Source organism: Phyllobates terribilis, unplaced genomic scaffold (genome assembly GCF_046119375.1).
Source record: "Phyllobates terribilis strain yellow unplaced genomic scaffold, ASM4611937v1 Scaffold_7__3_contigs__length_470593459, whole genome shotgun sequence".
NCBI lineage: Eukaryota > Metazoa > Chordata > Amphibia > Anura > Dendrobatidae > Phyllobates > Phyllobates terribilis.
Window position 1 is genome coordinate 77,264,362 of NW_027362767.1, and position 23,953 is coordinate 77,288,314.

A 23,953-nucleotide genomic window follows, 5' to 3' on the forward strand; every position below is an offset into this window, starting at 1 on the left:
AATTGTACATTCACACTGAAGGCATCAAAACTATGAATTAACACATGTGGAATTATATACTTAACAAAAAAGTGTGAAACAACTGAAAATATCTCTTATATTCTAGGTTCTTCAAAGTAGCCACCTTTTGCTTTGATGACTGCTTTGCACACTCTTGGCATCTCTTGATGAGCTTCAAGAGGTAGTCACCGGAAATAGTCTTCCAACAATCTTGAAGGAGTTCCCAGAGATGCTTAGCACTTGTTGGCCCTTTTGCCTTCACTCTGCGGTCCAGCTCACCCCAAACCATCTCGATTGGGTTCAGGTCTGGTGACTGTGGAGGCCAGGTCATCTGGTGTAGCACCCCATCACTCTCCTTCTTGGTCAAATAGCTCTTACACAGCCTGGAGGTGTGTTTGGGGTCATTGTCCTGTTGAAAAATAAATGATGGTCCAACTAAACGCAAACCGGATGGAATAGCATGCCGCTGCAAGATGCTGTGGTAGCCCTGCTGGTTCAGTATGCCTTCAATTTTGAATAAATCCCCAACAGTGTCACCAGCAAAGCACCCCCACACCATCACACCTCCTCCTCCATGCTTCACGGTGGGAACCAGGCATGTAGAGTCCATCCGTTCACCTTTTCTGCGTGACACAAAGACACGGTGGTTGGAACCAAAGATCTCAAATTTGGACTCATCAGACCAAAGCACAGATTTCCACTGGTCTAATGTCCATTCCTTGTGTTCTTTAGCCCAAACAAGTCTCTTCTGCTTGTTGCCTGTCCTTAGCAGTGGTTTCCTAGCAGCTATTTTACTATGAAGGCCTGCTGCACAAAGTCTCCTCTTAACAGTTGTTGTAGAGATGTGTTTGCTGCTAGAACTCTGTGTGGCATTGACCTAATCTCTAATTTGAGCTGCTGTTTCTGAGGCTGGTGACTCGGATAAACTAATCCTCAGAAGCAGAGGTGACTCTTGGTCTTCGTTTCCTGGGGCGGTCCTCATGTGAGCCAGTTTCCTTGTAGCGCTTAATGGTTTTTGCAACTGCACTTGGAGACACTTTCAAAGTTTGCCCAATTTTTCGCACTGACTGACCTTCATTTCTTAAAGCAATGATGGCCACTTGTTTTTCTTCACTTAGCTGCTTTTTTCTTGCCATAATACAAATTCTAACAGTCTATTCAGTAGGACAATCAGCTGTGTATCCACCTGACTTCTGCACAACACAACTGATGGTCCCAACCCCATTTGTAAGGCAAGAAATCCCACTTATTAAACCTGACAGGGCACACCTGTGAAGTGAAAACCATTTCCGGTGACTACCTCTTGAAGCTCATCAAGAGAATGCCAAGAGTGTGCAAAGCAGTCATCAAAGCAAAAGGTGGCTACTTTGAAGAACCTAGAATATAAGACATATTTTCAGTTGTTTCACACTTTTTTGTTAAGTATATAATTCCACATGTGGTAATTCATAGTTTTGATGCCTTCAGTGTGAATGTACAATTTTCATAGTCATGAAAATACAGATAAATCTTTAAATGAGAATGTGTGTCCAAACTTTTGGTCTGTACTGTATATTATAATATTGTGGTAGGATGTCCAGCCTTCAGCTCCCTCCTGAGCTATGGCTGTCCAGTCTGGAGACCTTGCCTCTCCAAACACAACACAGAGGAGAAAAAACAAGACTGAACATTTAAACATTGATCAGCCACACCCTGAGGTGGAGGTATGGGGAAAGACGTCCCTCTCATCTCTAGATCATTCCCCTAAAACCACGCCCTTTAAGGGAATTAACCCACCAGCATATAACATGCTGGCAGAAAGTTTATTGGCTTCAGTTCACACAGGCTAGCAACCTGTGTGACACATACCTCTCCTCATATATCATACCAGTGACTCTGTCACATATTCCCCCCCTCTGCCCAAAGCTGGGGGTTTGGGCACCTTCCGATACCAGACAGGGAATTCTAGAAAGGGCATCAGCGTTCCCGTATAACCTAATGGGCCTATGCTCTACGTGAAAGTTGAAGTCCTGAAGAGCTAGGAACCATCTAGTTACCCTGGCATTTTTACCCCTCTTTTCCCTCAACTATCTCAACGGGGCATGGTCTGACACCAACTTAAACTTCCGACCTAGTAGGTAGTATCTTAGTGTATCTACCGCCCACTTTATGGCTAAACACTCTTTATCTACTATTGCATAGTTTTTCTCACAGGATGAAAGCTTCCGGCTCAGATAGAGAATGGGATGCTCTTCCCCATTTATCTCTTGAGAGAGTACAGCTCCTAGACCAACCTCTGAGGTGTCTGTCTGGATCACAAACTCTTTCTTGAAGTCTGGTGCGACCAGGACCGGCTGTTTACACAGTGCTGACTTCAACAGTTGAAACGCGGTCTCTGTTTCCTCCGTCCGCTTCACCATGGTTGATCTGGTGCCTTTTAGGAGATCCGTCAGTAGCGCGGCCATCATGGCAAAATTTGGGATAAACCGCCAGTAATATCCCACCATTCCCAGGAATTCTCTAACTTGCTCCCCTGTGATAGATCATGTGATAGTTCACGTGAAATTAATTTGGCACAATATTAATTATAATAATTTTTTTTAGGCTGTGTGCCCACTATGCGTTTTTTAAGCGTTTCCGCAGCGGCAATTCCGATGCAGAAACACTTAAAAAAACGCTTGGTAGAAGGCCTGCCATGTTCCCCAATGATAATCCACATGTGTGTGTACATGCTGCGGAAATTTCCGCTGCGGATTATCATTGCGGAAAAATCCGCAGCATTACCAATTATTTTGCGGAAGCGCAGCGTTTTCACCGCCATTGACTTGCATTGGAACGCATGGAATCCGCATCACTGCATCTGTACATGCGGATTCCATGCGTTTCAATGTGCGGATGGTACCCGGGTTTGGAGAAGAGGAGACTCTCCTCCAAACCCGGGTACCATAGAACCTGTAAAAAAAGAATACTTACCTTCTGATGGCCCCCGGTGTCTTTATCGGATGCGTCCTGGCTTGCCGGCAGCTCGCGATGGTCTGAAAAGGACCTGCCGTGACGTCATTTAGTCATGTGACGGGTCACGAGACCGCTGACGTCGGCAGGCCATCAGAATGTAAGTATATATTTTTTATTTTTTACCATTCTTTTACGGTCACACTGTATAAATCCATGCCGGTTGCATGGATTTATATAGTGTGACCAAGTTGTCAAGCACTTTCCAAGTGATGCTAAAATCGCTTGGAAAGCGCTTGTCAACCCGTATGCAGAAATGCATGTGAAGAACGCTTCACTTCCTCATGTCCCTGGCAGGAAAATTGCATGTACAATCCGCATGTACAATCCGCATGTACAATCCGGATGTACAATCCGCATGCGTTTTTTCTGCCAGGGAGATGCAGAAACGCTCAAAAAAAATCCGGAGCATTTCTGCATCGTGGGCACATAGCCTTACATTAATTGTATGATTCAATATGGAGCACACGTAGCCATCTATACACAACGGGAGGCCGCACGGAGCCAGCTATACACAGCAGGATGCAGCACGGTGACATCTATACACAGCGGGAGGCCGCACGTAGCCATCTATACACAGCGGGAGGCCGCACGTAGCCATCTATACACAGCGGGAGGCCGCACGTAGCAATCTATACACAGCGGGAGGCCGTACGGCGCCATCTATACACAGCGGGAGGCCGCACGGCGCCATCTATGCACAGCGGGAGGCCGCACGTCGCCATCTATACATAGCGGGAGGCCGCACGGTGCCCCCCCCTAGAGACAGCAGGGGGCCGCATGGCGCCATCTATACTCAGCAGGAGGCCGCATGCAGTCACGCACACACAGAAACATATACAGACATACACATACATACACGCATAAACACATTTGAAACACAAAAATACATATAAACAGACATCACACAATGATATCTGCCTGCACACACACTCACACACACTTACCATCCCCCGGCTCGGCTCCAGTCCTCCAGCTTCTCTCCGGTGCAGCAGTGCAGCGCGCACTGCGTGACATCACAGCTAGGAGACACGGCCGTGCACAGGGCCGTGTCTCCTAGCTGTGACGCAGCCAGGCCAGCACAGGGAAGTTAACTGCTGCAGTGCTGGCCCGGCCGAAGAAGAAGTAGCGGCCGTGCGCCGCTGCTGGGGGAGCGGTCCGGGGGCCCCCCCCGCCACTGTCTGCCGGTATGTGCCGCGGCGCTGCACATATAATGAGGGCAATCTGGCCATAGACACCCCGGAGCCCCGGGCACCCTGGAGGCGCGAGGCCCCGGGCGGTAGCCCGGATTGCCCTCATTATAATCCGCCTATGTATGCTCCTACTGGACGAGTTCCTTAAGGGTACTGCTTCGGGGTACCTGGTCGCATAGTCCATGATTGCCAAGATATATTGGTGGCCCTGGGCCGATTTAACTAAGGGGCCCACGAGGTCCATGGCAATCCTCTCAAAGGGAACTTCTATCACAGGTAGTGGAACTAAGGAGCTACGGAAGTGGGAGGTGGGCGCGGTTATCTGACAGGTGGGGCAGGACCTACAATAATTTAAGATCTCCCGATAACATCCTGGCCAATAAAACCTCCTCACTATTCTCTCCTGAGTTTTTTCCACCCCTAGGTGTCCCCCCAGAATATGTGAGAGTGCCATATAAAGTACCCTCCGTCGATATGGTCCCAGCACTAATAGCTGTTCCACTGTCTCACCGCCCCTTAGTTTAGCCACCCGATATAGCAACTCCCCCTGAACTGCAAAGTGGGGGAACCTGGTATTGGCCCCCGGCTCTTGGGCAACCCCATTACATACAGTAACCTGGTCAAACGCCCCCTTTAACGTCAGGTCCTGAACTTGAGCAGTCGCAAAGTTCTCTCCGGACACATCTAACTCAGGGAGGTCTGCCTCCTCGGTCACCGTCTCGCCCTCATCGCCGGCAAGGACGCACAGTGGGAACTCATCCACTTGAGACTTCGTCTGGGGTTCTTCTCCAGGGACCTGTCTTTTCCCCATGCTACTTAGTCCAGTTCCCTTCCCCCACAAGTCCCAAAATGAAGAAAAATCACGGCCCAGTATGAAGGGATGTATCAGGTCCTTAACCACCCCGACCTCGTGGGACTGGGCGCCACAGGCTGTTCCCACTGTCACTGTGGCCACGGGATAGTCCTTGGCGTCGCCATGGATGCTCCGAACTCCCACAGTTTTTGAAGGGATCAACTGGTGGGGAATGGTATCTTTGATTAATGGATGCGGCACATGCCTGCGGCCCCTCGCCGGGTCGACAGTCCGCACTGCAGGCTGGATAAGCATAATAGGAACCCCGTCTTCCTAGGCTGCAGTCCATGGGTTCAGGGGACATATGACACTGGGTGGCAACGTGTCCAGGGTTGTGACAGTCAACAGACTATATCTTTAACAACAGTCCTTGTGGCACCTTCAGTGGGAGTGGGACGCCCCTCAGTGGTGGCTCTAGACCACTTACATTGTGAACCTGCCCCCTTTTGGGTATCCCAGTATGGAGAAGTGGCTATATCTGGTTTCCTGAGGGATTTCTCAACCACCTGGTACCTCTCTACCAGGCTGATGAAGTCATCTGCGTTCTGGGGATTGTCCTGGGCAACCCAAGTCTGTACCGAATTTATCAATAAACACCCGCTCGACCATCTGGGCTGGAGTGGAGGACTCTGGCTGCAACCACTTCTGAACGAGATGCAGTAGGTCAAACATCTGCGAGCGAGGGAGTTTGTCGCTGGCATACGCCCAGTGGTGGACTCGTTGGGCTCTCACCGCCATATTAACTCCCAGGCGTGCTAAGATCTCTGTCTTTAGCTTGGCGTATTCCTTGGCATCCTGCAGTGCCAAGTCGTAATATGCCTTTTGGGGTTCACCCGACAAATATGGCGCCAGAACCTCTGCCCACTGTTCTGGTGGAAGTCTCTCCCGATCAGCCACCCTATCAAAGACGGTCAGAAATTCTTCTAGATCATCCCCGGGGGTCATTTTCTGCATGGCCCGTCTTACCGCCTTCCTGACGTGGGACTCATCAGTCGGCCCTGGGGGTGGGGTGGCTGCTCTGTCACTATATATACTATACAGTAGGTATATAAACATATTATAAAAAAGTAATTAGTGGTGTACATGCATGCAGGATAACCAATAATTAAACCGGTGTGTATCCTGCATTTCCACCAGTGTTCACCTTTGCAGGCCCTGAGCTGGAGGGTGGAGACTAGTTTCTATAATCTTTACCATACACAGTAGAATTCTTACACTTCTTTCCTTAGTTAACACACAGAGAAAAGCAGCAGTAACGGCATGGAGGATATTATACAGCAGTCCTGAGCTGTGTAGATGTGAATCCTGCTCTAGGGTGCTGTGAAAGAATTGTTACAAAGCTCAGCGCAATCTTTCTGTGTCTCCCTCCGCTTGTTTTCTTACTCATCTCCTCCTTGCTCCTCTCTCCTCTCCATAGAGTATAATAGGAGGTGTACCCTTACATCTGATAGTGCTTGCAGACCATCTTGTCTTATGCAACACTGGTTGGAGCTGTTTTTTTCACAGTGGATGATGAATTCAGGAAGCAGGGGGAGGGGAGAAGTGGCTCATAAGTGGAGAAAGAATCTGAACTCTCTGATAATATACATTACAAAGTTTCTTCTATTTGTCTGAACTTTTGGTTTTTGCAGTTTGTTAAAAGCACAGTTCCCATTTAAATGAAAATGGAGTAAAGACATGACACTATGTATAAGGCATGGCTAGAATTCATATAGAAGGCATATAATATATAGTTTGTCTGTCTTTATTCTCCGTTTATTTTTCTTGCTAAATAGTCACTATTGCCTGCCTAAAAAATGTCTGTTTTTGCCGTTAATTTACACTTTTCTAACCAATATTGTAAATTCATCTTTCCGTTTTATTAACATTTTTATAGACACCTGTTTGGCTCTATGCTTGGTCGGGGTGGTCCAGTCATACAGTTTACTGCAGCCAGATCTTTCAACAGGAGGGGAACAGAGGTCTTGGAGGCTACATGTAAGTCACCGACCTGGTATTAATGACCTGTCTTAGGCATCGATAATTAATAAATAAGCCAGTGACAACTCCTTTAAGCTGTCAAATTGTGATTAGCGACCAAAGTAAATCTTTGCAGAAACTGCACTGTGTTTCGCTGTGGTTAGTCTTACTAGTCTTCGTAGATATGAGTCCATAAATTATTATTATTTTTTCTTCTATCCATCCATAGTGGATAGTATCGGCATTAGTGATGAGCTGAAGTCCAAGCTTACCGATGTCCTCATTCAGCAGCAGCAGTTTACTTTAGGACGTACACTGGGAAAAGGTAATGAGCGAAATTTGCTCTAATGCAATATGACATTGTTACTGGTGGAGTGCAACACTGTCTCTTTCAATCAGGAACCTATCATGTTCATAAATTGATATATATTTTGCCAGAGGTGTACCTAGGTCTTCTAGCACCCGGGGCAAGAATTCAGTTTGGCGCCCCCCCTCCACTCCTTCCCCAACACATATGCGATTTGCTCACTAAGGCCACTGCCCCATTATCAGTATTCGGTCAGTATTTGGTCAGTGTTTTTTCTCAGGAGTGGGAGACAAAACCAGGAGTGAGTGATAAATGCAGAATTGGTGACTTGTTTCTATTATACCTTTCCTCTGATTGTTCCTCACCTGGTTTTGTTTCCCACTACTGAGATAAAATACTGACTGAATACTGATAGTGGGGTCATGGCCTTAGTCACATGCCGACGAGCTGCTCTTCCTAATTCTCTGAGAGAAGCAAGAGAAAAGCTTGTTGTCACTTGACCGTAAGTATGAAAATCGCATAGGAGTGAAGTGGCCGTGTGATGACTGATGGAACCTGCAAGCAGAGCTAAATCCTGACAGTGAGGATATTACACACTGACAGTATTGGCTACAGGGCTTCATTTTATAATTAATGGGCTTGTCCAGGTTTGAGATGAAAGTCTGCAGTCACTGTGTGTGACTGCAGGCTTCTGAATTCTCACAGCGCATGCACTGCACACATTTAGGATTCTCCCTTGCCGTGGCAACATTGGATGGTCATGTCACCACAAGTATGCGATTTGTATACTTCTGGCCACATTCAGACTAGACGTGTCCAGCCTCCCTCAATTCATTTTCATTGAGTGAGGCCACGCATGTCTAGTCAGCATGTGACCGCAAGTATACAAATCGCCGGCACCAGAGAATCCTGGCAGTGTGCAGTGCGCACTGTGAGAATTCAGAAGTCTGCAGTCACATAGAAAGACTGAAGACTCCTCACAAATGTGGACAACATCTTTAATGCTCCTAACATAAAAATAAAAAAATGTCAGCATCATAAAATACATTTACATCCAGGTACCTGATAGATGACGCTGTCTCTGGAGTCATTTTCTTTCTTTTCTTCCTCTTGTCCAGACGCTATGGTGACTTTTCTCATCCACAGCCGTCTCTACAGACTTCCATCTTCTCCAGCACATTTCCACACGATGCCCTGAAAGATAGCAGAGTCATTATAATGCTCCTGAATAAAAAATATCTGCCCTACGCTGAGCCCCTGAATAAATAATTGCCCCTCACTATATTCCCTGCACAAAATAACACCCCCACACTGTCCCTCTTATGGTACAGGCCCTCCACACTGCCCTCTCCTTTCCATACTGGGCCCCATCTTCACACTGCCCTCACACTGTGTCCCCCCTATAGGGCTCAGTGTCTATACTGTGCCCCCTCATCACACTCACCCTCCTTAGCATACTGTTCCCTCCTGGCAGTGACCGTACACTGTTCCCCCATGCTACCCCTACCCACTCTCTATTCTGTGACCACTCAAACTTTTCTTCCCCCATACTGTCTCCTCACACTATTCCCCTCAATAGTCTTACACGTTTCCCCCTACCTCCTAATATTTCCTCCTCACACATCCCCCCCCCCAACTCCCCATACTGTGTCCACACATCCCGTCACCCTCGCTTCCCATACTGTGTCCTCACACATTTTCACCCTCGCTACCAATAATGTGTCTGCACCCATTCCCCACTTCCTCTCAACAGATGAAATCTCCCCTCCACACTGAATAAATATGGCCCCTGCACAATTGATAAATATGCCCCTTGCATAATTAATAGCCCCCCTGCACAATTAATAAATATGCCCCTTGCACAATTAATAGCCCCCCTGCACAATTAATAAATATGCCCCTTGCACAATTAATAGCCCCCCTGCACAATTAATAAATATGCCCCTGCACAATTAATAAATATGCCCCTTGCACAATTAATAAATATACCATTTGCACAATTAATAAATACTCCCCTGCACAATAAATAGCTAAGCCACCTGCACAATTAATAACTATGCCCCTCTGCACAATAAATACCCCCACTGCACAATAAATACCCCCTCTGCACAATTAATAAATATGCCCAACCCCCCCGGTCTGAATCTTTGGTGACTTCAGCTCCACAAGAGTACTTACCACCAACTACAATCACTGGGAGCCAGCACGCCGCAGCTTCTCTGAGCGGGCTGTCAGCCTGACGCCCGCTCGGAGAACGGCCAAATCCCGATCCGGGGACGGCAGAACGCTGCTGCCAGGGGAGACACCTCGGACAGCCGCATTAGGCGGCCCAACTGCGCCCCCCCTACCGGCCGCTCCTGGGGTACATGCCCCGCCTGCCCCCCTCCACCTAGATACGCCGCTGGATTTTGCCATGATTATCCCTTTTTTAAATTTTTTTTTCCTGCTTGAAAACTTGTAACCCATTAGGAGAGTTTGGCTCTGTCCGGGAAGCTCAGTTGAAGACAGAAGATGGCTCATTGCAGAAGGTCGCCGTGAAGATGCTGAAAAGTGAGTATAATGACATTCTCGTTTATTTTCTGTTAAGATATACATTAAATGGCTTTTCTGGGCTTACAATATTGATGACCTACCCTTGCGATGGGCCATTAATATCAGATCAGTGGAGCTCCGACACCTTGCCCTCCACCACTCCGCTGTGGCTGAGCAGCAGTGAATGGAGCCGTGCAGTTTAGCCCCATTCACTGCTTACATCCGGCCACAAAGGATCAGATAACAGTTGATCAGTGGGGGGATCATATGACCAATCTGATATTGACCTATCTTAGGGATAAGCCCAGAAAGCCCCTTTTGAAGATTGATGAGCAATGCTTGTTTGATTTGAGAGTTTGTGCTTACAGTCTTAACCGTTACTGCCTTTAGGAAGATTTGTACTTTATTGAATTATAGTGACCATGGGCCACAGAGCCTTTTGGCTTAGTTTTGGAGTGGAAACTGAGTAGAAACTCCCAAATTTTTGAGGAGGAATTGAAGAGTTTCCACTAAGTTTCTGCTTCAAAAACTCATCTAAAAAGTTTCTGTGCACATATCCGTACAAGGCAATGATTAGATCAAGAATCAGTTGCGTAAAGGGAGAGATTGAGCAGTTCTCATAAAAAGAGGAAGGAGAAGACCTCTACTTCACCACCAGGTGGCCCCATACATGATAGGGAAAAGTGGGCTGCAAAGCTGCGCTCCCTTCTATCGTCTGTACGGGGAACTGCAACAAAGCCTCATTTTGTGCAGGAAAAGGCCAAATAGTCCTCGGTCTTTTCATTCTCATGGGAATCTTAGAGGTTGGATTATCCTTTCCTGTTGATATGCCAGGGCGTTATTAGATGGCAATACCCATTATGTGATTAAGAATGACCATGAATAGAATAAAAGTTAATTATGGGTTGCAAAGTAGAATCAGCTACTTGAGTTGATTTTAAAGGGTTATCCGGGACTTTAACATTGATGGCATATCCTTAGGATAGGTCATTAATGTCTGATCGATAGGTGTGGCACCCGGCACCCCCACCGATCAGCTGTTCCCAGTGCCTGTGGCGGCCGCAACTGCTCAATTACGTAGTTACACAGCTCCGTCCACGGAATAGTGGCCCCTTCTGGGTACTGCACATCCGCCCCCTATTCAAATCAATAGGGGGTGGATGTGCAGTACCGGCCACGGCCACTATTCCGTCTTTGGAGCGGTGCTGTGCAGCTCTGTAACTGAACAGGTCCATCCGCCGCCAACAACCAGAAAGGCTGATCGGTGGGGGTGCCGGGTGTCGTACTCCCGCCAATCAGACATTGAAGACCTATCCCAAGCCTAGGCCATTAATATTAAAGTCCTGGACAACCCCTTTAAGCCAAACTAATATTAAATATACTATCCAAACAGGAACAATTAGGCAAATGCAGATGACTTTCCTATTGCAAAAGTAATTCCCCTATATAAGGGCAATCCAGGGTAAAATTCAGATCTGAATTGGGGCATGTCGCCCTCCAATGTCTTGTATGGTGGGTAATAAAGTACACGAATTGCAAATTTGCCTGTCTCCAAAGCAACTTTCCCCAGATTTGTTCCTATCTGCTCACCAGCAATGCAGAGCGAATGACAAAATTGGCTATTTATACCTCCATAATGAATGTGTTGGAACATTTGCATCACATGGCTTTGCAGTTTGGCGTAAATATATAATATTTGCTTAATAGGGGAATAATATATCTTCTATACTGCCGCAGGCATATAACTGAGCAGCAGAAGAGGAAAGGTCATTATGTACTGGACTATAAGCGAGGTCTGTAAAGAATTGCTGGCTTCTACATCACAAGAACCTTGCTAGAAGTGATTCCAATAGACAAGCACAGATTCCGTTCCAGCGCGGTTATAATGAGCCTTCTGGATGCTAATTTCAGAGATTGTTCCTCCGCACTTTGCCTCTTATAACATTCTCCCTTTCTCCTGCCAGCGGAAATTTTCTGCTCCAGTGATATTGAAGAATTCTTGAGAGAAGCTGCTTTCATGAAGGAATTTGACCATCCAAACGTTTGCAAATTAATAGGTAAAAAAAAAAATGATTTGACATTACCCACAGTATGTGCCGCTCGCCCTGTCAGTTAGGCGCTGTTACTGGTTGCCTAGTTTTAGTGCAGAATATGTTTGGAAATGTATAATATTCAAAAATTCAGTCGATTTTAGCTTTATTTTTTTGTTTCGATCAACAATAGAAATATAAATATGGCTAAACAACAAACAAACTTCAGAACGTTGAAAGTATATCGCTAACCCCTAAACTAAACCCCCATCACAATACTACCCCTGCTCTTTACCCAGAGCAAATCTAAAGTGGGTAAAGATGACCAACACCTTAGATTGCTGTCTAACCCCTCCATACTCATGTACTCTTGTTCTAGCTGAATGTGCTTATAGAGTAAGCCTCTGTCAGACACCCCTGACGGTGACTTTTCTCCAAGGGAATAAAAGGATTGGGAATTGAAATTCTTTTCCTTATTATAAAAGGGAGGACCTCCCCTACCACCTCCATGCACATTAAATGCCCATGCCAACAAAAAGTCTGGTTTGGCCTGTACAACAGGAATTTGCTCAAAGAGATTGGCCACTACATTTTTATTGATGGCCTATCTTTAGGATATCCATCAATATCAATATCTGATTGCTGTTGGGGTGACACCCGGCACCACCACAGATGAGATGTTAACGGAAGTGGCCAGAAGTTTGCAGATGGTGCTGGAACATAGCCGATCCATCATTTCTGTAGTGGCAGCGGCCAGGTGCTGCAGATCCGGGGGTGGATCTACAGTAAACGGCCGTGGCCACTATGGTTCTGCTGTGTTCTGACAGCATCTGAAAACTTTTGGCCGCCGCGGGAAACAGCTGATCATTAGATAAAAGTAAACCGAATCCTTCTGATTCAAGTGGGATGGGTTGACCATCTAATGCGTTGGGGGCCTCCCAACAGATTATGTCGGTGGACATAAGGAATTGGGGACTTAGAAATTAATTGTCTGATCCTTTTGCTCCTCGGGGAGATAAGCCGCTGCCAGATAATTTTGGTAGCAGTTCTGTCATAGATGGTTTGACCAACAGCTAATGTCTAAGGCAGTGTTCCTCAACATAAGTCCTCAAGAGCCACCAACAGATCATGTTTTCAGGAATTCCTTTGTATAGGATAGGTGACGGAATTATTGCCTGTGCAATACTAAGGAAATCTTGAAAACATTTTTTGGTGGCTCTTGAGCCAAGAGTTGGGGAACACTGGTCTATGGCCAGCTTTACTCTTTGACGCCGCTCTGGAGGTGGAGAAGTTCATGACTATGAATCATGAGTTCTATGTCATCTACACTACGTAAGAACGTAAAGCAATACTATATTTGCCAACTTTTGGAATGCAAAATTTGAGACACTTAAGCCTCATTTTCCCCCAGAATACCCACTTTGATAAACCAAGCTCCTTTGTGGTCTGGTTCCTGGGACGATCCCTGCTCATTTGTGAAGATTGGCAAACATGGGATTGACTGCAGCGTAAGCGAGAATTTTTGGAGTTTGTTTGTGTTTTAGTGGCGTTTTCCTTTAATAAATTAAGGAACTTCTTAATAAATAAATGTAAATGACAAACTTTCATTTTTTAACCTTTTCTAGAAAAATGGAAACTTTAGACTCCATTCCCACTTGTCTTCACCCATTCTTGTAATTTTTCAATGGATACTTGTCAATCCTGACCAAATCCAATGCTTTTTAAGGGGTCAGTCTAAGTTCTGGTATTTTGGAGCTTCAAGAATAGATTAGTCTGCAGCATCCTCCTTATCATAAAGAAAAAAAAACCCAGAACTTTGACCAACTTAATAAAACTTTATAAAACTTCATGGAAGCTAATGGGCTCTGATAAGTATCCACTTCAAAATACATGTAGCAAAGTTCTCATGTCTGTTTTTATAATAAAAAAAAAATCTATAATATTGGAGTGAAGAGTCATAATCATATTAGTTACTGAGGTCCTAGGTAATTCTTCATTAAACCTTGTAGTCTTATTTAAAATGATCTTATAATATCTTATATGAGAAGGTCACAATAATAAAGTCTGGGATCTCTAGCCGCCATGGGTTTCCCAAATTAAATAGTTCTATAAAGTAATGCTGGAAATCTGACAACTCAGACATAGATTGAATGGAATTTTGACTGGATTTTCTTGTTTAAAGCGGCAGTATACAGACACGCCTTGCACACCTTTTTAAATAGCAGATTAGAAGTCCTGCCCTATAAACAACCAAAAAAAACTACAGAAGTGTTTGCCAGCTGTGTACCTTTGCTGAGATGATGTGTTGGCTAGCCTCAGGGAGATTCCTCAGCTGCTGGAACCTAGACAGGCAAGAATTTGCTACTAATTGGCTTCACAAATGTTGATCAATGCAGAGATTGTGCCATGTTATAAGCTGTTTTAAAAGCTAGTAGAGCTCCTTTATTCTGTATGAGCCCAAATCTCATACAATCAGCTTTTTTTATGTTAAATATATATTTTTTTCTGTGTATATATAAAAAAAAATCTTGCAATTTTCACCCTGACCACTAGGCCTAATATGAGACTCCTACTTCCTATTCGACAACTCAACCTAAAATATTGACTGTATGATAAGTCCCAACACAACTAGATAGGTGAAGTAGATGCAGGACACAGAAATGCACTAATAGTTAAAAAAAAAAAAGTTAATTAAATGAATAAAAAGATTTTTCACATATATGACTTGATTAAAAATTCTACACATAATTGAAAAAAAAAACTTTCGTGGATGTATAAAAAATAACTACCCGGTCAGGGAAACAATACCTAATAGAAAACAAACTGCATAAATCCAGAACACAGTGGGATCAAGCTATCGCCATATAAGAAAACATAAACCCAATATATATTGTCTTATATTGTGACTTCTTGCTTCGATATTTTCTTATATGGTGACTATTTGACTACTGTGTGTCTGGACCTCTGCAGTTGGTTTTCCATGTGCTACTGATCCCCTGATTAGGTAGCCTGTGCTCGCCTCTTTTTCTTTCCAGGACAGTCTTTTTCCTCTTGTGTAGGGTTTTTAATCATGTGACATCATATTTTAAAAAAGCTTTTTAATTGATTAAAGTTGCTTTTTTATATTGTTATTAGTGTATTTCTGTAGTTCTAGATGTATGTAGTTGATATTGTGTGGTTCTGTTCTTCTGGACTGGCCCACAGGAGAACATGTGAATTCCCAGGTGGGCCGCCCCACATGAGCAGTGCTGAGGACAGTACACTTGCTGATCCATATGCAGGTAAAGGCAGCAGATAGCATCTAATTTATTTAACAAAGTACACATTTTATTATTTTATGGAGGTGTGAGCTGAAATTACAATGTAGTTTGCTACTGCTCTTTTATGCATCTTCCATCCCTGGCCAATAATATTTTCATATACATGAAGACTGGGTCCCCAGAATCCATGCTACTAGCGGGCCCATGGAAGCCTAGTCCAACTCTGGCCACATGGATTTAGGAGAGACAGATGGACTCATGCTCTATTTGTTTCTATTGAATCAATATCTGAGCATGCTGAAATCTGGACATTAAAGGAAATCCAGGAATGTAGCGCTTCCACCAAAAAGGTGATCTTAATGGATAGGAGTTGCAAACCGATATTATTCCAAACAAGGGTACTTTAATAAAAACAATAATGGCAATACAATTGATTAACACACAACACATTTTGGCTATGAACAGCCTTCATCAGGTGTGAGGTGAAATCTGGGCATTGGAAAGAGAGTGGGAGGAGGTGAGCTGTGATATCACCTATTGTGAACAGTGGATCCTGTGTTATCTACTGTATATAGAGGTCTTATCAGTTATTGTACTGGAGTAGGAGGAGGTGAGCTGTGACATCACCCATTGTGAATTGTGTTATCTACTGTGTAAAACGTATTATCTTTCATTATAATCCTGTCTGTGATGATAATGAAACTCCTGAAAAATGTGCAGACCTATTGTCTATTGGCCATTTAAAAAAAAAAAAAAAAAAGATACATTTAAGGGTATGCACACAAGGTCTTTTTCAGTAGGGTCCACTCTGAAACCTGCCAGATAAAAGCATTAAAATGAATGAATATATGCACTGCAATGTCAAAACGACTTGCTGTGCATATATTTAGTCTTCTTAAGCTTCTTTTAACCACTTCAGGCTTCGAAAGACCTGTCTCGGAAGCCACTCACTATATTATGTATAGAAGTTAAAATAAAGGAAAAAAGCCACAAAGACCTACATGAAAGACATTGAAAAAGTCGCTTCAAGGTAAAAACACCGCTGGTATTTTCCTGAAGCGTCTCTGCGGGCACATAGCCTTACATAAAAACTTGATTTAAATATTAAGTGATTTTCTGATGACACCTTCTCCCTCGTGGTCCTCTATGGTGCCTGCTTGGTTGAGAGACATTGATTTACTCAGTAGATGATGCTTTGTCCCAAAAGACTTGTGTTCTCCAATTTTCCTTTCAAATCTAAATTTTTTTTCACTTTAGGTGTGAGTTTAAGAAGTCGTACCAAGGGAAGACTACCAGTTCCAATGGTGATCTTGCCATTCATGAAGCATGGTGATCTGCACACCTTCCTACTGATGTCCCGCATCGGGGAAGAGCCCATTGTAAGTCTATGAAGAGTCTTAATATTTATGGTCCAGTTTGTCGCTGGCTATACATTGTGGATCCTAAGGACAATTATTGTAAAGGTGGATCTTAAGATAATGGTGACTTGAATACCCCGCGTCTACCACCTAGAATTCTACAATGAACATGGTATAACATCCCAGCACATTCAGGGCATCACAATTTGTGTATACCATCCAGTCTCTAGCTGTAAATTCTAGTAGTGGTGCAATAAAAAAAATTAAAACTTGTGTGGATCATGCCTTATCCCATACGGATGTTTATGGCATACAATTCCTCAGTTTTCTCCTGCATCACCACTATGCCGTAACCGAACCTGAGCAAGGATTTGGAGGAGTGACCCGTGGCCGCCCACCGTATATGCTTTTGGATGTTATGTTCACAATATAACTCTATCATGCACAGACACAAGAAGACCTCTGTGCAAGAACAATATATGGGCCCCTTGCAGCCCAATAGCTCCTCACAATGCACAATTCCACCTGCTTTGGAGTGGAAATGGCCCCCTTAACTCTTAGGCCCCAGGTCGGCTCAGGTGAGGGTCTCATCATTGCTACAATCCTACGGTTATTTATTGCCGAGAGGTATTACCCCTTTAAGTGCTGCTGACGCGCCCCTGGGCCTGTGTCGCGCTGCGTTGCGCACGCGGGAGCTTACCCGGAGCCGGATCTCTTGAGGGTTGTAGTCTCGTGGCGGTGACCCGGTCCGTGCCCAGGGAGTCAAACTGAGCGGCGATGTAACAGCGGTAGATGCAGGACCACTACGCCACCCGTTGAATGCAGCTATGGAGCTGCCGCTGCAGGACAGTCCGCTGAGGCCGGTGGATGGATGGTGCAGCGTAGATGGTATAACCCCCAACGGGAGGGGTATGGCCTCAGGGCAGCAGATGTGGATGATGGGGGTAGCAGGAACCACTCAGAGATGGTGCGGTGTAATTCAGGGTCTTTACTGGTAACAACGATAGACCCTCCCGGAGTACTTGCTAGTGAACGGGGCCTGGTCAGTCCTTGAGCAGATGGGATCTCCCCTGGCCAGGCGGAGTTGTAGGCCTCCCAAACTGACTGTACTCTTCTGGCTACCTTGCTAGAAGCGGATATAAGTAGCCCACGTCCCTGAGTGTACCGTGTGGTGCTCACCCGTATGGCCGGTGACTCGGGGCCTTCTAATGGCTTCCGCTCCACGATGGCGGTGCTGGTCCCACGCGTGTGACCGTGCCTTCGGGTTTCTGGGCCTGAGGACCTGAAATCCCCTGCCGGTCGGCTTCTGCTGCTGGGTAAGAGTTAGTCCCCACAGCCTCGGACGCCGGGTCCGGTAAGAAAGCTTCTCAGTCAGGGCGAGCTCTGCAGCTGCCAGCCCCTGACTCGTAGTAGTATTGCTTCTGCTGTTTCTTGTCTCTACTCTCCTTGACTGACTAACCCTGCCTCAGCCCAGGGTTTATACAGGGGAAGTTCTTCCCCTCCCAAGACTGGGCAGGAGGTGTGGCATGCACAGGATCCCTGACCAAAGGACCTCCCACCTGCTCTCAGACATAACATTACATTACTGTGGAAAACCAGACCCCTGGGGTGCCACACTGCCTTTTTATATTTTTACTTGTAGCATGATTTATATTAAATATTAGGAATAGGGGTTTCCTCTGATTGTTTATATCGATGATATCACAGTTTCCTGACAATATATCTTTGTTGTTGTCTATATATCTATGTCTAGAAAAAGAAAAATGGTGGTTGGAAGTTTTTCTCAATAAAAATTCTGATTTAAAATAAAAATGACAATGATACCAATAAAAACTCTTCTACCAAATTCCTTCCACCAAATTAGTTTACATGTTTGATAAAGTTCTGTTCCGTGATGATTAAAACTCGCCCACTCCAACTTGTCATGCTGCGTCACATCCAGCTGGATCTTATATTGTATTAGAAACATAGTAACATAGTTTTTAAGGTTGAAGGAAGACTAAGTCCATCTAGTTCAACCCATAGCCTAACATGTTGATCCAGAGGAAGGCAAAAAAAAACCTGTGGCAAACACTAAGCTCCACATTGGGGAAAAAAATTCCTTCCCGACTCCATACGACAATCAGACTAGCTCCCTGGATCAACACCCTATCAAGGAATCTAGTATATATAACCTGTAATATTATACTTTTCAAGAAAGGCATCCAGGCCCTTCTTAAATTTTAATAGTGAATCACTCATTACACCATCTTGCGGCAGAGAGTTCCATAGTCTCACTGCTCTTACAGTAAAGAATCCGCGTCTGTGATTATGATTAAACCTTCTTTCCTCCAGACGTAGAAGATGCCCCCTTGTCCCTGTCTCAGGCCTCAGAGTAAAAAGATCAGTAGAAAGGTCTTTGTACTGTCCCCTCATATACTTGTACATAGTAATAAGATCACCCCTAAGCCTTCATTTTTCCAAAGTAGATAACCCCAAGTGTAATAACCTGTCTTAGTATTGCAGACCCCCCAGTCCTCTAATAACCTAGGTCGCTCTTCTCTGCACCCGCTCTAGTTCAGCTATGTCTTTCTTATACACCGGAGACCAGAACTGTAAACTGTATTCTAAGTGTGGTCGCACTAGTGACTTGTATAGAGGTAAAATTATGTTCTCCTCATGAGCATCTATGCCTCTTTTAATGCATCCCATTATTTTATTTGCCTTTGCAGCAGCTGCCTGACACTGGCCACCAAACGTGAGCTTGTTGTCCACCAATACACCCAGGTCTTTTTCAGTGACAGTTTTGCCCAGTGTTTTACAATTAAGCATATAATTATACATTTTATTTCCTCTACCCAAGTGCATTACCTTACATTTATCCCCATTAAAGCTCATTTGTCATTTATTAGCCCAAGCTTCTAGTTTACATAGATCCTCCTGTAATATAAAATTGTCCTCCTCTGTATTGATTACCCTGCAGAGTTTAGTGTCATCTGCAAATATTGAAATATTACTCTGTATGCCCCCTACAAGGTCATTAATAAATATGTTAAAAAGAAGGGGGCCCAATACTGACCCCTGTGGTACCCCACTGTTAACTGTGACCCAGTCAGAGTGCTTTCCATTAATAACCACCCTTTGTTTCCTATCACTGAGCCAATTCTTAACCCACATACATATATTTTCCCCTATCCCTATTGTTCTCATTTTATGTATCAACCTTTTGTGTGGAACCGTATCAAAAGCTTTTGAAAAGTCCATATACACAACATCCACCGCATTTCCTTGGTCCAGTCCGGAACTTGCCTCCTCGTAAAAACTGATCAGATTAGTTTGACAGGAACGGTCCCTCGTAAAACCATGTTGATATTGGGTCATGAGGTTATTCTTCTTCAGATACTCTAGTATAGCATCTCTTAGGAAACCCTCCAGGATTTTACCCACAGTAGAGGTTAAGCTTACTGGCCTATAATTTCCAAGTTCGGTTTTTGTCCCCTTTTTGAATATTGGCACCACATTTGCTATACGCCAGTCCTGTGGTACAGACCCTGTTATTATGGAATCTTTAAAAGATTAAAAATAATGGTCTATCTATGACGTTACTTAATTCCTGCAGTACTCGCGGGTGTATCCCATCCGGGCCCGGGGATTTGTCAATTTTAGTGATTTTTAGACGCCGCCGTACTTCCTGCTGGGTTAAGCAAGTGACATTTAATGGAGAATTTTTGTTATCACTGATCATGTTTTCTGTCATGCGATTTTCTTGTGTAAATACTGTTGAAAAAAATCATTTAGCATTGGCTTTTTCCTCATCCTCATCCACCATTTCACCCAGACTATTTTTAAGGGGGCCAACACTATCATTTTTTAGTTTCTTACTATTTATGTAGTTAAAGAATATTTGGGGATTATTTTTACTTTCTCTGGCAATGAGTCTCTCTGTCTCAATCTTTTCTGCCTTGATTTGGTTTTTACAGAATTTATTTAATTTTCTATATTTATTTAACGCCTCATCACTACCTACTTGCTTTAGTTCTCTAAATGCTTTCTTTTTGTCACTTATTGCGCCCCTTACAGCTCTGTTTAGCCATAGTGGTTTCCTCCCATTTCTAGCATGTTTATTCCCATAGGGTATATATTGTGCACAGGTCCTATTCAGGATTCTAATAAATGTCTACCATTTGCTTTGTGTAGTTTTATGTCTCAGGATATCGTCCCAGTTTATTGCACTAAGATCATCTCTCAACCGTTGGAAATTTGCCTTCCTGAAGTTTAGTGTCCTTGTAACCCTTCTACTACACATCTTATTAAAGGATAAATGAAAACTTATTATTTTGTGATCACTATTACCCAAGTGACCCCCAACTCGTATATTTCATATGCGGTCTGGCCTGTTGGTTAATATTAGGTCTAGCAGTGTCCCCCTTCTTGTTGGGTCCTGAACCAGTTGTGAAAGGTAATTGTCTCTCAAAGTTGTCAAAAACCTATTACCTTTGTTGGAACTACAGGTTTCTGTCCCCCAATGTATTTCAGGGTAGTTGAAGTCTCCCATAATAATGACTTCACCTTGAGCCGCTGCTTCATCTATTTGCTTTATGAGGATATTCTCCGCTGCTTCCATTATTTTTGGAGACTTATAACAAACCCCTATCAGTAATTTATTAGTTTTTCCCCCTCCCCTTATCTCCACCCACAGGGACTCTACATTTTCATTAGATTCACATATATCCTCCCGCAAGATGGGTTTTAAGGATGATTTTACATATAAACACCCCCCCCTCGCTTGTTTGTACGGTCATTTCTGAACAGACTATAGCCCTGTAAATTAACTGCCCAGTCATGGCTCTCGTCCAGCCACGTCTTAGATATCCCCACCATGTCATAATTATTTTCCAACAAAATTAATTCTAATTCCTCCATTTTGTTGGTGAGGCTTCTGGCATTAGTGTACATGCATTTTATGTATCTCTCTGTACCTCTAGTCCTTCTTACTTTATTGACTGTTCTAACCCCACCCCCAATTTCTTTATTTGTGCCCAGGTCACTATCTGCACTATCTTCCCCACCTATAAAATGAATACCCTCCCCCCCAATCCCTAGTTTAAACACTCCTCCAACCTTCTAGCCATTTTCTCCCCCAGCACAGCTGCACCCTCCCCATTGAGGTGCAGCCCGTCCCTAGCATAGAATCTGTAGCCAACTGAGAAGTCGGCCCAGTTCTCCAGGAATCCAAACTCCTCCTTCCTACACCAGTTCCTGAGCCACTTATTTATCTCCCTAATCTCCCGTTGCCTCTCTGGCGTGGCACATGGTACAGGTAGTATTTCAGAGTTGCACACTCTTGCCACATGTTGTTTTTCTGATACTAAGGTAAGTTAACCTGAACCCTATAGGTAGATGCACATGACCTTTTTTCTCCGAGAAAAACGGTGTGATTTTTCTGATCAACATTTGATCTGACTGCGATCAGTTTTTCTCGGAGGTGGAGAGAAAATAATAATAATTTCTCCACCTTCTCCATTGACATTGGTCTCTCCATTATGTCAGACCATGAAAATCGGACTGCACTCAAATGTCATCCGAGTGCAGTCCAATGTTTTCCACGGACCCATAGACGTGCATTGCCGATTTTGAGCCAACACTCCGATCAAAATCGGACACGCACAGCCCCATAGGATATCATAGATACAAGTGCTGTTCGTAAAAACCATGGAGAGCACTCATCTGATATATGGTAATCGGTCGTGTGCACAAGTCCTAAATATAATTTTATAAAAGTTATTATTTAATTGTTTTTCTACTGCAAACACAGTGACAGATAATATATTGCCCAGCTTTTTTTAAGCATCTATTTAATTTTCATAGGAAATTAGACATGCTTAGAATTGTTCATATAAATGTATTTTATTTCTATCAATCTAAGCCCCCTGTTTATCAAAAAAAAAGCAGTGGTGCAATGTTGTTGCCATTTTAAGTAAATTTGCTTTTTACTAATTATTCACCATTTATGAACAGTGTGGAAAAATAAAAGATGCAGAGTCGAAACCTTGGCTTACCGACTCCACAGAACTGTAAAAGAAAAAAAAATATTTTAGTAAATGGGTATTTTTTTGGAGTAATATTCAGTACTAAATGGATGCAGGTCTGCAATACTAAAAGTGTGAGAATGCGGATTGAACATATATATGGAGAAGGGGAAAAGGGTCTGAAGAAATGGCAATGGAAATATATATATTTATTGAACTGGGATAAATACACTATGGGTGTCACAGGGATACTGCGAGAGAGAGGGGCCAGAAGACCACGGTGTCTGGTTTCACGTACTCCTAACACTGGTTAGAAGCACTTTACCATCATATTAAACAGTGTAGTTTTTTTTCCTTGCTGGTAGTGCAGGGTTAAATCTGTTCAGTTGAGAACTTCTGTAGTATTCCAGCCATGTTGGTCTCAGCTGTTCAGTGTTGGCCACTCCCTAATGCTATATATACTGTCTGGCAATCAGGATTACCAGTGTTAGTTTCATACTGCCCGGTTCTTGAGTTAAAGGTGTTGGTTGTTTGAGGAGGCATTTGGAGTGTTGTTCAGAAGACTGTTGCTTGGTGATTTGTCTGTTTGCATGTCCTCATCCTCTTCTATTTGTTTTTTCCTTCCCTTTATCTCCCCAGTGTTCCACTCTGTTGTTTGTGAGTGCATATTTGTATGATTGGCATTTTCATTTATCCCTATACGTCTTTCCTTGTTAGTCTGGTTGGTGTATTCTTATACACTACTACTCCCCACTTCCATGGGTGAGGACGGGGACTGCTAAGGGCTGATTTAGGAGCTCAGCAAGGCACGTGCCCCCTTCGTCTTTACCATCAGAAGTAATCCGGGCAGCAGGGAAAGCTAGGGTGCCCTTAGCTTTAGGGATAGGGAAGGGGCCTCTAGCCCCAGTATTTCCTGCAACAGTGCCATGACAATGGGATAAATATAAAATATCAGGTTATGCTGTAAACATAGCAATGGACTAATTCCACTGACCGCCATTTCTTTTGAAATGAGCTATAATGATCTGTCTCAACACTCTATATTACGTGTATGTGTGTGCAATGGTTTTTAGAACTATATTTGTGAGCTGAAATGTGCATTGTATAAATATTTCTGTTTTTTTGTGCACTTAGTCTGCAGTGTATATTTCTTCACAGACTCTGCCAATCCAAACCTTAATCCGATTCATGATTGACATCTGCAGTGGGATGGAATATCTGAGTTCAAAAAGTTTTATACACCGGGATCTTGCCACCCGCAACTGCATGTGAGTATCCATGAACAAGGTGATCTGAGTGCAGGGCTGTAGAAGCTGGAAGTTGCATGTTGTATCAAGTATTTTATAGAAGAGCGAACATTAAAAATGAATGCACTGGAAACTAATTGCATTTTTATTACATGATATTCTGTGTTCTGAAATAGCAGATGTAGAACAGAAATGGGGTTAGGAGATAAAGATCG

At 43.9% G+C, this 23,953-nt stretch overlaps 1 protein-coding gene across 1 annotated transcript in view; it reads left to right on the forward strand.

Moving 5' to 3' along the window:
• TYRO3 (TYRO3 protein tyrosine kinase) overlaps positions 1-23,953 on the forward strand; it is a 200,594-nt gene that overhangs the window by 152,829 nt on the left and 23,812 nt on the right. The window contains exons 11-16 of the mRNA XM_073638814.1: positions 6,914-7,014; positions 7,226-7,321; positions 9,773-9,853; positions 11,800-11,892; positions 16,383-16,504; positions 23,650-23,759. Coding sequence (XP_073494915.1) covers positions 6,914-7,014; positions 7,226-7,321; positions 9,773-9,853; positions 11,800-11,892; positions 16,383-16,504; positions 23,650-23,759 — 603 coding nt within the window. The remainder of the gene's footprint in view (positions 1-6,913; positions 7,015-7,225; positions 7,322-9,772; positions 9,854-11,799; positions 11,893-16,382; positions 16,505-23,649; positions 23,760-23,953) is intronic.